Source organism: Thamnophis sirtalis, unplaced genomic scaffold, assembly GCF_051295495.1.
Source record: "Thamnophis sirtalis isolate CommonGarterSnake01/CBP01778 unplaced genomic scaffold, rThaSir2_p1.2 scaffold_5, whole genome shotgun sequence".
NCBI lineage: Eukaryota > Metazoa > Chordata > Lepidosauria > Squamata > Natricidae > Thamnophis > Thamnophis sirtalis.
This window is the reverse complement of record NW_028261385.1, coordinates 88,845,211-88,860,002: the sequence shown is the minus strand read 5'-3', so window position 1 is coordinate 88,860,002 and position 14,792 is coordinate 88,845,211. Positions and strand designations below refer to the sequence as shown.

General features: G+C 38.0%; 1 protein-coding gene across 1 annotated transcript in view; it reads left to right on the top strand.

The window, feature by feature from the left end:
* Window positions 1–14,792, top strand: part of SHOC1 (shortage in chiasmata 1) — a 57,279-nt gene that overhangs the window by 41,197 nt on the left and 1,290 nt on the right. Inside the window, exons 22-27 of the mRNA XM_087717016.1 lie at window positions 1,182–1,293; window positions 2,653–2,774; window positions 4,140–4,233; window positions 5,591–5,722; window positions 7,439–7,588; window positions 9,179–10,121. Coding sequence (XP_087573142.1) covers window positions 1,182–1,293; window positions 2,653–2,774; window positions 4,140–4,233; window positions 5,591–5,722; window positions 7,439–7,588; window positions 9,179–10,121 — 1,553 coding nt within the window. The remainder of the gene's footprint in view (window positions 1–1,181; window positions 1,294–2,652; window positions 2,775–4,139; window positions 4,234–5,590; window positions 5,723–7,438; window positions 7,589–9,178; window positions 10,122–14,792) is intronic.

The window sequence follows — 14,792 nt, the reverse complement described above, 5'->3', positions numbered from 1 at the left end:
CATTTGTCATGCCTTAGACTTATGTCAATTTACTTTTTAAAATAGTTTTAATCATGCATTGAGGTCCACTAAGATTCAACTTACTTTTTTCTGAGAAATAGCCAAAAATACAGAGTGATGTGTATGGATTGGACCTTGATTTGTGCTCCAGCATTAGGCATATAAGGGTCCGTAGTATTGTCAGGGACTTTAGATAACCTCTTCATAGCTGGTTTTTTTGTTGCCTTCTGGGAGATGTTATCAGAAAGCAGAACAACTAGATTCTGTAACAGCTTTGATCTATAGTGTAAATTTTGTTAACTCTCAATAGTCTTTTTTCTACTAAGTTTTCAAAACGGACTGTGATTAATTACATTTTACATTTTAGTGTCATTTTGGTATAACTTGGCATTTTTGGGGTAACTGCTGCTATTATATTATTACTTTATCCTTGGGATGGTGACATTGTTCGATGGGTGGCATTTCTTCTTTTGAGAGTGAGATATCGTGTTTTCATTTTAATGTATGCTGTTGTGATTGTAATAAATTACAGTAAAGGTTATCTTGTCTCACATGAGTTGCAAAAGGCACGAGAGAACTGTACTTAGCATATTACATCCTCAAACCATATTACATCCTCAAACCCGCACAGCTTCAACTGTAAACTGTCTACCGTGGACCACACCCCATTCCTAAGAGGTCCATAAAGGGGGCGTGCATAAGCACACCAGCATGCCTACCAGAAGTGGGTTCTGGATTTCTTTACTGCCGGTTTGCTCAGGGACACACTTCGCGCACGGACGTGCTTAATGCACAGTAGTGACTAGTGAAAAAAAACAGAAAACAAGATGGCGCCATCATAGGCGCCGCCAATAAAACCAGTTCGGAGGCGTGGGCACCGCCAATAGGCACCACTAATAGAACCAGTTACTACCTACTCAGCCAAACCGGTCCAGGCCTGTAGGAACCCATCTCTGGTGCCTACCATCCCTGTCCTACTGTCCCCGTTTACTTGTATTCATTTTCTTTGTTCATGTCCATGTTCATACTTATACCTGCTATCCTGTACATGTTTGACAAACTAATAAATAAATAAATAAATAAATAAATAAATAAATAATTGTTGGGACTTGGACTGTGGGTACAGCGGAATTGTAATATATTCAGTGGATTACTAATAGGAACTTTCACATGACATGCAGGTATAATATTACTTTAATTGAAAGAAACTGCTGTGAGTCCTTAAACTATTTTGGAGGCACAGAACATTATGTGGTGATGACTATAGATGAATGCACAGCTATTGTTATGCAGGTAAAAAAATATTATCATGATACTGTTATCACATATCCCTATAGTATAGTTGCCTCACATTCATAGCACAGGCACGTACAGGTAGTCCTTGACTTACGACAGTTTATTTAGTGGCTGTTCAAAGTTACAACAGCACTGAAAAATGTGACTTATTTTTCACAGTTAGAACTTCTGCAGCATGCCCATGATCATGTGATCAAAATTCAGATGCTTGGCAACTGATTCATACTTATGGTTGTTGTTGTGTCCCAAGGTCATGCGATCACCTTTTGCAGCCTTCTGACCAGCAAAGTCAATGTGGAAGTCAGATTCACTTAACAACTGGGATACTAACTTATCAACTGCAGTGATTCACTTAACAACTGTGGCAAGAAAGCTTGTAAAATGGGGCAAAACTCACTTAACAAATGTCTCGCTTAACAAAAGAAATTTTGGGCTAAATTGCGGTCGTAAATAGAGGGCTATCTGTATACGTTTTTAATTATTTGATAAATATCCACAATATATGTTTTAATATATATACTAGAATTATTCTCACTTTTTTACGAAGAGAAACTGAATAATCTGTCTTGCATGCAACCTGTTTCGTGAATTAAACTTTATTGAGATATATCAGTATTTCTCAACCTTAGCATGGCTAGGGAATTCTGGGAGTTGGAGTCCAGACCTATTAAAGTTGCTGTACCAACAGAATCTTACAAGTCTGATTGTGTTCCTCCCTCTTATACTCTATTGAGTAAGGAAGGGACAGCCTGAGCTTCCTCCTAATGTTATCTTCTTTCCGGGACTTAAGGAACAATTTTATCCTTGTTTTTAAATGGTTTATGAATGTCTAATTTAATGCCATTGCCGTGACTCTCTATAGTTTAGCCACTTCATGCATATGATAACACTCAAGAAAGCTTCTGCCTTTAAATAAAATTTGTTGGTCTGAAGAAATACTATCAGCTTCCAGAAAATATATAATTTGCCACATTTATGGCTACAATACTGTATCTGGATAGTAAAACTTCAGTCGCCACTAGATGGCTGCCTTCTAGGGTTTTTCCACATTTTTGCAGCTCAGATATAGTAGTCTTAGCCAGCTTATTATAGTATCAGTCATATCTCTGGTCAATTATTTTATAATGCTGCACATCAGTTTATTTACTTACTTCATGGCAATTTTATTAGTAGTAGCTTTATTTATTATTTATTTATTTGTTTATTTGCTCTCAGCTTTATTATTTTTACAAATAACTCAAGGCTGTGAATATATCCAACACATCTTCCTCCCCCAATTTTCCCCACAACAACCACACTGTGTGGTGGACTGGGATGAGAGAATGTAACTGGGCTTTTTTCCCCATTTTGTTATAGAACATGGAAGAACTCAATTATGAAAACTCATCTGATAATATTGTCTTAAGACTGATGGCGCTATCACTCCAATATGCCTCCTGTTGGATTATTTTATACTCCAGAGAAAGATTAAATTCTAAGTAGGTAAAAAGCTTTAAATTAATTCTTAAGATTAAATTTTGGAGTATACATTTTAAAAATTAAAAGTTAGAATTATGATATTCTTGCAGAATTGTTGCTGAAACAAAGGAACTATTCTGGAATACTTTAATACATTAAAATTTGTAGTTGTTAAAAGGCAAAACAAATCATGGAAGCAATAATCTAGCCTGTTCAAAATAAATCTCTATCTTGTGATTGCTTGATTATAATTGGAGAAACACTTTTTATTACTATTTCATGCATTAAATGTTTGAAGTAATTCAAGTTTCAGCTATTCTGACTTTATCTATTTCGCACATCCCCATGTACCCTGTTTCCTTGAAAATAAGACCTCCCTGGATAATAAATCCAATCAGGCTTTTGAGCAATGTGCTAAAATAACCCCTCCCCAAAAATAAGGCCTCCCTGAAAATATTGCAGTGCAGCAGCAGTCATAAGGTGACCACACTCACTGCCTCCTGCACCTCAAAAATAATAAGACCTCCCCCAAAATAAGGCCAAGCACTTATTTGGGGGGGTCAAAAGAAAATAAGACCCTGTCTTATTTTCAGGGAAATACGGTATCATTACCCTTTTTCATCAAAAAACCTCTTTGTTTGTGACACATACTTTAGCATTAATAGGAATACTCTGTTGTTACTGTTGTATGGTATACTGAAGATACAGATTTTCTACTATAACACTATGAACTACTTTGTAGATATATCTGTTAAGTCAGTCTACATGTAGAGTATAGGCCATTAAGGTTCATTCTGTTTTTGTTTTTATTTCTCAGATGATGAGACACTGAATCTATTTCTGAACTTTGCGAAGTAGATATACCAAATAACTTTAACCTGTTGTAAATATTTTTTACCCAGCAAGTTCATGGGATAAGTCAGAGTTGTTTGAATTTATTCAGTCATCCTTAATTGCAATTGACTCATATAGTTTTCTCTTTGTATGGTTCAGGAAAGATTTGTGTGGGAAATAGAACATTTTGTTAGGTTTTTCTCCTTTCATTGCAGCATTTAGCCTTGCATATATCAAATAAACATAATGTTATCTAGTTAGGATATTAATATTATACAAAAATATAATATTTTGTAGCATTTTTGCCTCAATCTATATGTTTAAGCAAAATTACCATGCAGCAACTTTGGTGTTCTTAAAATGTAAAATATTAAAGAGAAAATTTAATGTTCAAAAAAGGCTTTTAAAAAGGAACATTCCCTCTTCTCTTTCTCTCCCTCTCTCTCCTTTCCCTCCCTCCATCCCCCCTTCTGTCTTTGTTTGTCTTTCTGTGTGTGTGTCTGTTTATGTGTGTGTAGAACAACAATAATAAAATATGCTATTTTATTTAGATATAGCCTAACTGGAAAAACTCTGCATCATCTTGCTTTGATTTATGCAGCATTGATTTCTTTTGCTCAGAAATCAGAAGACTTTGAAGTGAAGGTAATTTGTGTATAAATGTATGTGTCACTATGTCCCCACATTAGAAATAATGTAATCATTATGTCCAGACAATAAACGGTTATCATATATGCAGCATTCAGTACCCAGATTTGTTGTGTATACATTTTACTGGCCTTCTCACTATCATTCCAATCATGTGATTCCTAATTTGGGAATCAGGATACTTTGATTGAGTATATTTGACCCTTTGGATTTTGTACTTTTATTCTTTTACTAAACTAATTCAGACTGTGTAGAAGAGCAGATAGAGGTGGAGGGTGGAGTTAAGTGAGTCATCAGCCTAGAGTCATTACATTCCCACAAACAGTGTAAAGCCAACCATCCTTGAATTCAGGCTTGGGTTCTGGATGGCGTTACTGCCGGTTTGCTCATGCGCGCGCTGCGCACACATGCACAATTCAATAGAAATTGTTCTGCGCATGCACAGAACTCAAAAAAAGATGGCAATGGCGGCGACCGGAGAACCAATTTGGAGACATGTCTATCCTGGGTCGCTGCCGGTTCTGTGACCCAGGCCAGCATACCACTATCGGTTTGGCCAAACCAGACTGAACCTATCGGAACCCACCTCTACTTGAATTCCATTGACTCTCACCTGGTGCCAATTTAGCAATGAATGTGAATTGAATAGATTGATGTCAGGAATGAAGGATCAAGATGACACATAAATTCCAGTTCACCAGATATATTACTCAAGCTCATACATAAGAATATTGTCAACTCACATTCAATGCTAAATTGGCACCAGGTAAGGGTCAATGGAATTCAAAAGGAGGTTGGCTTTAGACCATTTGTCTAGGCCAACAGCTGATGACTCTCTTAACTTCACCCCCCCCCCCAGCTCTGCCTTCTCTTTCCCTATAGGCTGGTCTAAACACATATTTCCCTCTTTCTGACCTTGTTTTGGGACTCTCAAATATGTGTGACAAGGCTCAGCCAAAAGTGATTGTATATGTAGATATAGCCTAAAGCTTGATTCATACAAGAAAGTTTAGTAGTGACTAATCCTTCATTCATTTAGTCACATTCTCCCTTTTTCCTGTGGACAAGAATACTATTTTAAAAAGCTTTGTCTTTTAAAGTTAATGCACAATAGAAGTTCCCCTACCCTTAATCAATTATGCAGAACAATACAGGAATAATATATTTATAATTCTCAATCCCAGTTAGTTTATCAAAGCATAAATAATAGAGATAACACTTCCTACATTTTTCCAACTAGGCTAAGAGGGTGAACATGCAGCATCACTTGGGCATTAAACTATCAAAAGATTATTTTTGTGTTTTTTACTTCATATAATTTTCATTCTAAATTTAAAAGGCAAATATATTTTAGATGGCCCTTACACCAGGTGTTGAAGAAACAGCACTTTTGGTTTGCCAGATAGCTAACCATATATTATTGGCGTCTAAACAACATCCTCAGGAGTGGCTGAACAAGTCTTGGCTTTCTGTCCTGCCATCAGAAGTAAGTGATTTGGCTTCATTTTGCTTACAGGGCACCATTATTTCTAGTGTTAATGTCCTGGAGACCATTTAGGAAATGTGAATCCCAAGATGTGTTAGTTTAGTTCAGCATTTGTTTGGGGTGGCAATCCCAGGGAAATTGGCTGATTTTCTTAGAATAGGGGTATTAGTTGACAAAGAATAAAAGTGCCCTGCTTTATGTGGAACAGCAACTCCTTGCTTCAGGTTCCCCAGGGAGCTCATACACAAAGATAAGCTGGAGCTCAGGAATAAAATATCTTCATTGGAGAGTCAATTCAAAAACAACTGTACAAAGCAACTGATCAACTGATCAAAGAAATTTCATTGGTCAATCTATTAGGCAAGGTCACCACATGAAAAAAGTCTCAAAGAGAAATATTTTTCAAGCAACAAGAAGTTTGCACCTGAAGATTTTACATATGAAATTTCAATATTGCACTCAAGGCTGTGAAAAAGATTCTTGCAGATACTTACAGATCTTGCAGAAGAAATAAGTTTCTACTTATATGAACTGCTGCTTATATGTGCATTTTTACATTCATCAGCCTGGGATCCTTTGATGCTGGTGTTCTATAGGACTAAATAGAAGCTCAGCTTTTTTTAAGACGCAGAGGAGAGATTTGTTCAACTTCATGATTCCTCAGAGCAAATTCTTCTTAGGGAAGTCAAAATGTTAAAAGGAATCCTTCTATGGCCATGATGGCGAACATATGGCACGCATGCCGGAGGTGGCACACAGAGCCCTCTCTGTGGGCACACACACCGTCGCCAGCTGCTCTTCTGGGTTCTATCACACACATGCGTGCCAGCCAGCTGGTCTTTGTGTGAAGACCATCTGGCAGGTGCACACATGCATGCTGGAACCTGGAAGAGAGCAGCTGGCTGGTGCGCATGTGTGCCAGACCAGCTTTCTGGCACGCATGCACACAGAAAAGCAGCTGCTCTCTTCCAAGTTCTGGTGCTCTGCACGCTCCAGTTTCAGCACTCAGTGCCAAAAAGATTAACCATCACTACTCTATGGTAACATGACAAAGTGTAAGAGGTTAGTTGGAATGGCAATAGAAGTAAGTACATTGAAAGTTATTTGAGAAGAAATTGAATTGGAGGGGAGAATTTTATTTTGAAAATAATCTTCCATTGGACCCGGAGAATATATTAATTTTAGAAGCGTTTATTTAGAAGGATTAATTTAAAGATGATTTGGGGTTTCTGTTTTGTGAGATGAATAGAAGAGAATATTGTGGATTCAAGAGAATGTTATATTTTGGAAATGAGTCCAAGTATCACTGCAAGTTGGAGGCTTTCATAGTGAATTAGTTATCTATAATTTTTCAGATGCAAACTTAGTTGACCATCAGGAAATATCAGTTTATCCTGTTCATCTATTCACCCAACCCCCTTTTTCCTTCTTATAATTAGACAATTATAGCAGTAATGTAATCTCTTTGCCAATCAATCCACTTTTATTTGGTCATAGACCAGCAATTTAAAAAAAAAAAGCACAGTTAAAATAAAAAAGGGAAACACATAAAATTCTAAACTATTTCAGAAAAGAAATGGCTAACTATCCAAATTACAGTTAGCTATGGTCAACAGAATAACCACATATCATCTTCAGTTGCCTGGATTCATTTATGGTAGAATACCTAAACAAAATATACAGTAAATCTAATTCTAGTTCTATTTTTTTCTCTAGGCAGAGAAATGCTTGCTTACATTTCCATGCATGAATCCATTAGTTGCTCAAGTCATGCTAAAGAAAAGTTCTTCACTCGAATGGCTCCTGGCAGCATCTTTTGCTGAGCTTCAGGAACTTCTGCCTGAGGTACCAGAAAAGATTTTGAAGGTCAGTTGTCCAGGATATAAGCATGATGTATATAATTCAGTTATACTGTTGCTTCGGTTGTTGTTGAAACAGGAAAGAAACCAAAATAGCTCCTGAGACTGAATTTGTTTGGATGTTTTAATTCATTCCTAAGCATATTTGCTTATGTCAATACAATTGTAAAAAAAAAAAAAAACTTTTGCATTAAATTAAAAACAAACATACAGTATTGCAAGTCATTCCTAATCCTATGCAAAATCACATACAGAAAATGCTGCTTAGGAAAAAGGTTATAAATCAGCAATTCACATATATTTTGATATTAATTCAAATTAATGTGATAACACAACAACCTGTATTGTTCCTGTAGCATTGTTTAAGATATCCTAGGCTATCACTGTACCAGTGTTAACAGTCTGATGCCCTATGTAATCCTTGTTTGAGATATCATTATTGGGCTACAGATGTTTCCTCTTCAGGGTAGGGCTATATTGAATGCCAGTATTTTTCAGTAGCAACTTAATAATAGTAATACTATAGTTTGAATTCAACTTTGTGAATACTTTCTTTCATTATTGTATGGGTAGAAAAGATTGAGGGCAACTGCAGCTTGCTGTAGAGCATCCTAAGGAGACAATTATGGCTCAGGTTTTTGTTTTATTATTCTATTGTCTTACTGTTTTATTATTGTTTCATAGTTGTTGATTTTATTATTGTTGTAAACTGCCCAGAACTGCTTAGAATTGGCAGCTATATGTACGTTTTAAATAAATAAATTATGGCATACAGCCTTCAAAATAAGTACTTCTGATCTTTTTCAATTGTTAAGGCAGTTATGTCTTTATCCAAGCTTATGGACTTGCTCTGTGTATGCATGCACTGCTACTTTCCTTTGCATTTCCCATGTGAGGAGAAGCACGTCTTCCAAAGAATTTCCACAGCTCTAACCCACCAAGGGAGTTATTGGTAGTATTCTGTAATGCTATTTTTTCCTAAAAATTCTGAAGTATTTTCTTAAAATGTTGCAGTTTGTATGGGAACAGAATGATCAACATAACATTACTAGCATTTCTTCCAGTCCATAAATTTTCCCCCTTATTCCCAAGCTGTACTCTTCTTTGGGTGTTGATAATATTTATGTACAGGTTGGAGTTTCTGTAGTAACTGTTAAAAAGGTAAAGGTTCCCCTCGCACATGTGTGCTAGTCATTCCCAAATCTAGAGGGCAGTGCTCATCTCCGTTTCAAAGCCAAAGAGCCAGAGCTGTCTGAAGACGTCTCCATGATCATCTGGCTGGCATGACTAAACGCCAAAGGCGCACGAACACTGTTACCTTCCCACTAAAGGTGGTCCCTATTTTTCTACTTGCATTTTTACTTGCTTTTGAACTGCTAGGTTGGCAGAAGCTAGGACAAGTAACAGGAGCTCACTCTGTTACACGGCACTAGAGATTTGAGCCGTCGAACTGCCAACCTTTCTGATTGACAAGCTCAGCGTCTTAGCCACTGCATCCCTGTTAGTAATTGTTACATATTAGTTGAATATTCACACTAAAAAGCTGCATGTGTTTTATTTTTATGGACTCAGATCTACCTCTTACCTTTTTCCCCAGAATTTTAGTGATATCACATCATTATACATCCTCAAGCCACTAAAAAGACCAGGAACACAAAAAGAAATAATGTCTCTTCATGGAAATAATAATTCTGTCATCTGTTCTTGTTCTCAACTTCCATTTCCTGAGGCTTTGTTCTCCAGATTGCAAGGACATAGTTCCTTTACCGAGTATTCAGAATGCTTTCTCAAAGAACAGAAAAAAAACTGCTCCCCAGATTTCTGCCAGAATGGATCTTGTGGTTGTCTGAAATCAACTGGAGAGCATAACTTAGTTGTACCTTCACTATCATATGAAGAAGACACCTGTCCCTTTCAGGATAATGTAAGGGTAGAGAGGCAACTTTATCTTCCATTTCTGAAACAAGTGGAAACAGAAACAAGAATAAATGCATTGCATTTAACCCTGAACAATATTGGGGAACCTTCCAATATCAATAATGAAACCACAATGCCACATTTGCACTGTAACCAGGACACTAACTCTTATTTTGAGAATTGTCCACTGAATAGAATGACTGTTTCAAAAGTAGACAGAGGCAAACAATTAGATATCTCTGAGTTCTCAAAAAATCCTATCTACCATGATGCTAAAAATGAACATATGGGAAAAATTCAACCTCTTGCACAACAACTGAATTCTTTCCGTGATTTCAAGCATTCTTCTCATGTCATTTCTAGTCGAAAAGATGCTCTGTTTCAGGAAAGCTCAGGCAATGTTTTCGAAATAGGAAGAAAAGCAAGCAACAGTCCTGCATTACAATCTGAGGAAAGATTTTGGGGTAACCCCCCATTCATACAAGCAATGGATTCTTCTCCCTATGATTCCATATCCAGTCCAGATAGGTTCATGAACTTGGGCATTCAGTTTACTGGAGGATATACCAGGGGGAAAGGACGTAATTCATTATCAAGTGAACAAAGACAACAAGATGTTTCAGGTAAGAGCATAAAGTAAAGTGCTGTTACTTTCTAAATTATAAAATACTAAAAATTACAAGGGAATATTCAGTGTTGTCTTTGTTCTAGTTAAAAACAGTATTTATTAATTTTTATAAATTGTTCTTTTGGCATTTCTCCATTGAGTGCTCATCAAAAACATCCTAGGAGTAAACAAAACATCAACCAACCACTGAAGCCAAGGTGGCGCAGTGGTTAAATGCAGCACTGCAGGCTACTGCTAGATCAGCAGGTCAGCGGTTCAAATCTCACCGGCTCAGGGTTGACTCAGCCTTCCATCCTTCCGAGGTGGGTAAAATGAGGACCCAGATTGTTGGGGGCAATATGCTGACTCTCTGTAAACCGCTTAGAGAGGCCTGAAAGGCCTATGAAGCAGTATATAAGTCTACTGCTATTGCTATTGCTATTGCTATTTTTCTTCCTTCCATAGGGGCAAATGGCAGAGTCTCCCCTTGGGGGGCAGAAATGCATCTTCTTTTTGCATCCAAAAGCTAAACTACCCTGCTTCCTAAGAACAGGAATCATAGCCCTATTTTATTCTAGATCAGTGATATTTAATCTGTAGTTAAATTATCATAAGGGGTCTATAGAAGCCCACCAGTGGCTTCTCCACAGCCTTCTGCATTCACTAGCCAGAATCTGCTTGCCAGCTCATTCCCTGATCTTTGTCTTCACAACCAACCAACCAGCCAGATCAGAACCAGGAGTTGTCATTTCTGATTGGTGCAAATACATCAATGACTAAAACTGTTAGCAACTTGAACACTGAAATCTAGGAAACTGACAATAATGAAATGGTCTCAATGCGGTGAAGAGTCCATGTGCACAATCATCATAGCTGTCATTTTTGCACCAGTACAAAGATGCTGACCTCTGTTTCACATATGTGCAAGCAGGACAGATGCCATTTTGTTCTATGAAAACGATTACTGAAATGTTTTGTTGCAAGCAAATTTGTGTTAAGAATTATTTCTTAATTGATGTATTTGACCAAGTGCCATATCTGTAGAGTGCAACTAGGGCCTATTTGTATTAGATTCTGATACTATCTTGCTTTGATTATAGCTCCCAATTTGCTGCTTCAAACATTGTCAGGCTGACTAAGGGAAACTTGGGCTAAATAGAAAAAAAAGTTAATTGAAATGTTTTGGGCAGTTCATATGGTCAAACCTTGGGGAGCTAAGATAATTGTAAGAGAACTGTAAGCAATCCTATAATCTATTCCACACGGGGTAAAGATGATACAGTATTCTAGAATCTGTATTTCTACACACAACTCTTTTTTCTATATATTTTCTAATGAAGTGTGCTATTCGGTAGTTCTTCAAATGAGAAAAAATTGTGAAACATTTTGAAGATTATTTTAATTAGGATAAAGGCCTTTTTGGGCCAGGCTTTACTAACAGAGGCAGAAAAGATTAAAAGTGTATATAGAAAAAAAACTAGCAGTACAAGGGGAAATGAAGTGAAAAATATTTACACTGCAACAATTTTAATTCAAAGTTAAAACAGGGACATGCATATTTTTCAGGGCAAGGAGCAATACTTCACTGTGGATAGCAGGCTTAGAACCATTCCATAAAGTGAATGACTGATCAGAATAAAGATTAAAGTTAATTACCGTAAATTTAATTTCATGAATCAAATAAAGTTATTTTGACAAGTTAAGAATTTCAAGAGTTCTTGATTTTAATCTGTACATTTATTAGATTCACATTAGATTCAAAACATGGAATATTTCATTTGCTATTTGCATAGAATTGGAAAATAACAACTGAAATACAATTAGCTTTGTTTTATTGAACAATTGAGAGATTAACACATATTAAAATTACATTTAAAAAGATATACAAACATTTACAATTTTTCTTCAGGTTAAGCTTCTTGATCATTAGAAAGCAAAGATTTGATTCAAGAAGAGATATAACAATGTTAGAGTTAGAGTTATCTATAATGAATTTGCTAGTAAGTATTGAGCATTTTTTAAAATTTATATCAGATTAAAAGGGAGTTTGGTAACATCTAGAAGGTTTTAGAGGACACATGAAATCCTGAAGCCTTACATTGTGTGCATCTGGCCTGGAATTTCATATTATTTCTCTGTATAAGTAATATAAATAAGGTGACCAGACGTCCCATTTTTGGCGGGACAGTCACGATTTTTAATAATTTGTCCCGTGTCCCGTGGCATGTTCAAAAAGTCCTGATTTTCCAAAAGAAAGAAAATCAATTTTAAAAACGATGCCGTTAAAAAAAAAGTTTTTATTTCTCTGAAGTGTCGCTCCCGATGTGGCCTTTAGAGGGCAGTGGTTTCCCTCCCCTCCTGCGCGTGAGCGTGCCGACGCATGCCATTTTTCTGCAGGGAGAGCAATGGCTTTCCGGCGGCGGCAGCGCAGTGAGGAGGAGGCTCGGTCCCGGGCCAAGCAGCTCAGCCGTCGGAAGTTTTTTTTTTTCCCACTTCTCTCAGGCACCACCCTCCCTACAGCCATGCCGCTGTCAGCAACCTGGTCCTGGTGAACCGATGGGAGGCAGGCGGGGATCCGGTTGGATGGCTTTTGAAAGGGTTGGGGGGTGTTGGGGGAAGGCAATCGGGGGAAGGCTGCTTTGCAACTGCCAGCGAAGTCCCATCCCCCCCCCGCTCTTGCCTTTCCTTCTGCTGAGCCCGCCTCTTATTTGGACCTCCTGCATCCCCCCCAAATGGAGCACCCCATTTCAAGCAACGAGGGGCGCCAAGCAGGGCAGGGTTGCAAACACCCCCCTCCCCCCAAGGCTGTAGGCGAAAGCTGCTCTCCAGCATCCCTGCCCTGCCTTCCCGGAGCCATCTCTGTGGAGGTCCTTTTTGGCTTTAACGTGAAGCCTTGATGGGGGAACAGCGCGCGCCCAGGCACCTGTCTCGGACTCTGCCCCTGAATCAGGAACGCTGGAGAAGTGGGCGCGGATCGCTGGCTTTTTAAATCAACTTTTTGGAAGGAGGATGGGAGGACGGATGGGGTGAGTACTAAAGGCATCCCGGCTGAAATCACTTTTAAAAAAGCCATTTTAAAAAAATCCCACTTTTAAGGCGGTGAGCAGATCTAATGCTCCTTCCGACTCCCCACAACAGAGAAAGGGCTGGGGAAGAAAGTTAGGGAAGGAAGGAAAGAAGGAAGGAAAGGAAAGAAAGAGGGAAGGAAGGAAGGAAGGAAGGAAAAGAAGGAAGGAAAGGAGGAAGGAAAGAAGGAAGGAAGGAAGGAAGGAAGGAGGAAGGAAGGAAAGAAGGGAAAAAAAGAGTGACTGGCCTCATTTCATCCAAGCAGGTTTTCATGCCTAAAATGGGACTAGAAACTCCTGATTTCTTGTCTGGTGCCTGAACCACTACTAGGCAAACTGGCTCTCTTATCCATATTTGATCTACTGTGACCAAATATCTTCCAAATCGTGCCAGGAAAGCAGCTCAGCACAGCTACATTGAGCAACAGGAATTATTTTTATGGCTGTGTAGTTTCTCCTTTTGCAAAACTAGCAGATTAAACAGCAAACTCACCACAAGATTGCAAGTAACTTCTAAAAGTTCTCCTCAAATAGCAGTTATCTGAAACTACCCAGTGAGCAGAGTTGGGTGTTGATATTATTGTATCTCTGTATAAAGCCATGAATATGTTATAGAAGGTCATAGACAAATAGCTGTCCTTTGGGGTCATTACAGGTGTCTTGAATAGAAGAACATGGGTGTTTTCTGATACGGAAGCATTTTGTATAAAATAGAGTGCAACATTGGCTAATAAACAATAGCTCCAAATTTAGTTTTAAATTCATACATTTAAATTCATTGCTATTTTCACATACTATGTGAACAAGACAGTTTTTATATTCCAACACTTCAGGATACAATGTTAAGCTTATTGCATTGGGAGATTTTGTACAACATTTGCTTAAAATATTTAAGAAAAAAATGGTTGGATACTTTGTTGTTTAGAATGCAAGGCAAGCACACTTCAATTTTAAGGGACTGGGATTATTTCCATATACTGTACAGCTAGACCTCGATTTACAACCACAATTGACCCTAAAATTTCCATTGCTAAGCAAGACGGTTCCTCATTTCATGACCTTTCTTTCCACAGTTGTTAAGTGAGTCACTGCAATTGTTAAGTGAACCATGCAGTCATTAAGCAAGTTTGGCTTTTCCCTGTCACTTTGCTTGTTGGAAACCAGCTGGGAAAGTGACAAATGGTGATCGCATAATCCTGGATACTGCAACTATCATGAACACATGCCAGTTGCCAAGCAAATTTTGACCATGTGGTCATGAGGATTGTGCAGTGGTCATAAAGGAGAAAAACAGTCACAAGTCAAAAGAGCAACAAAGATGATTAGGGGACTGGAGGCCAAAACATATGAGGAACTGTTTCTGGAACTAGGTATGTCTAGTTTAATGAAAAGAAGGACTAGGAGAGACATGATAGCAGTGTTCCAATATCTCAGGGGTTGCCACAAAGAAGAGGGAGTCAAACTATTCTCCAAGGCACGTGAGGGTAGAACAAGAAGCAATGGGTGGAAACTAATCAAGGAGAGAAGTTATGAATGTTCCAACACTGGAAGTTTTTAAAAAGATGTTGGATAACCATTTGTCTGAAATGGTGTAGGGTTGCCTTCCTAAGCAGGGGGTTGTA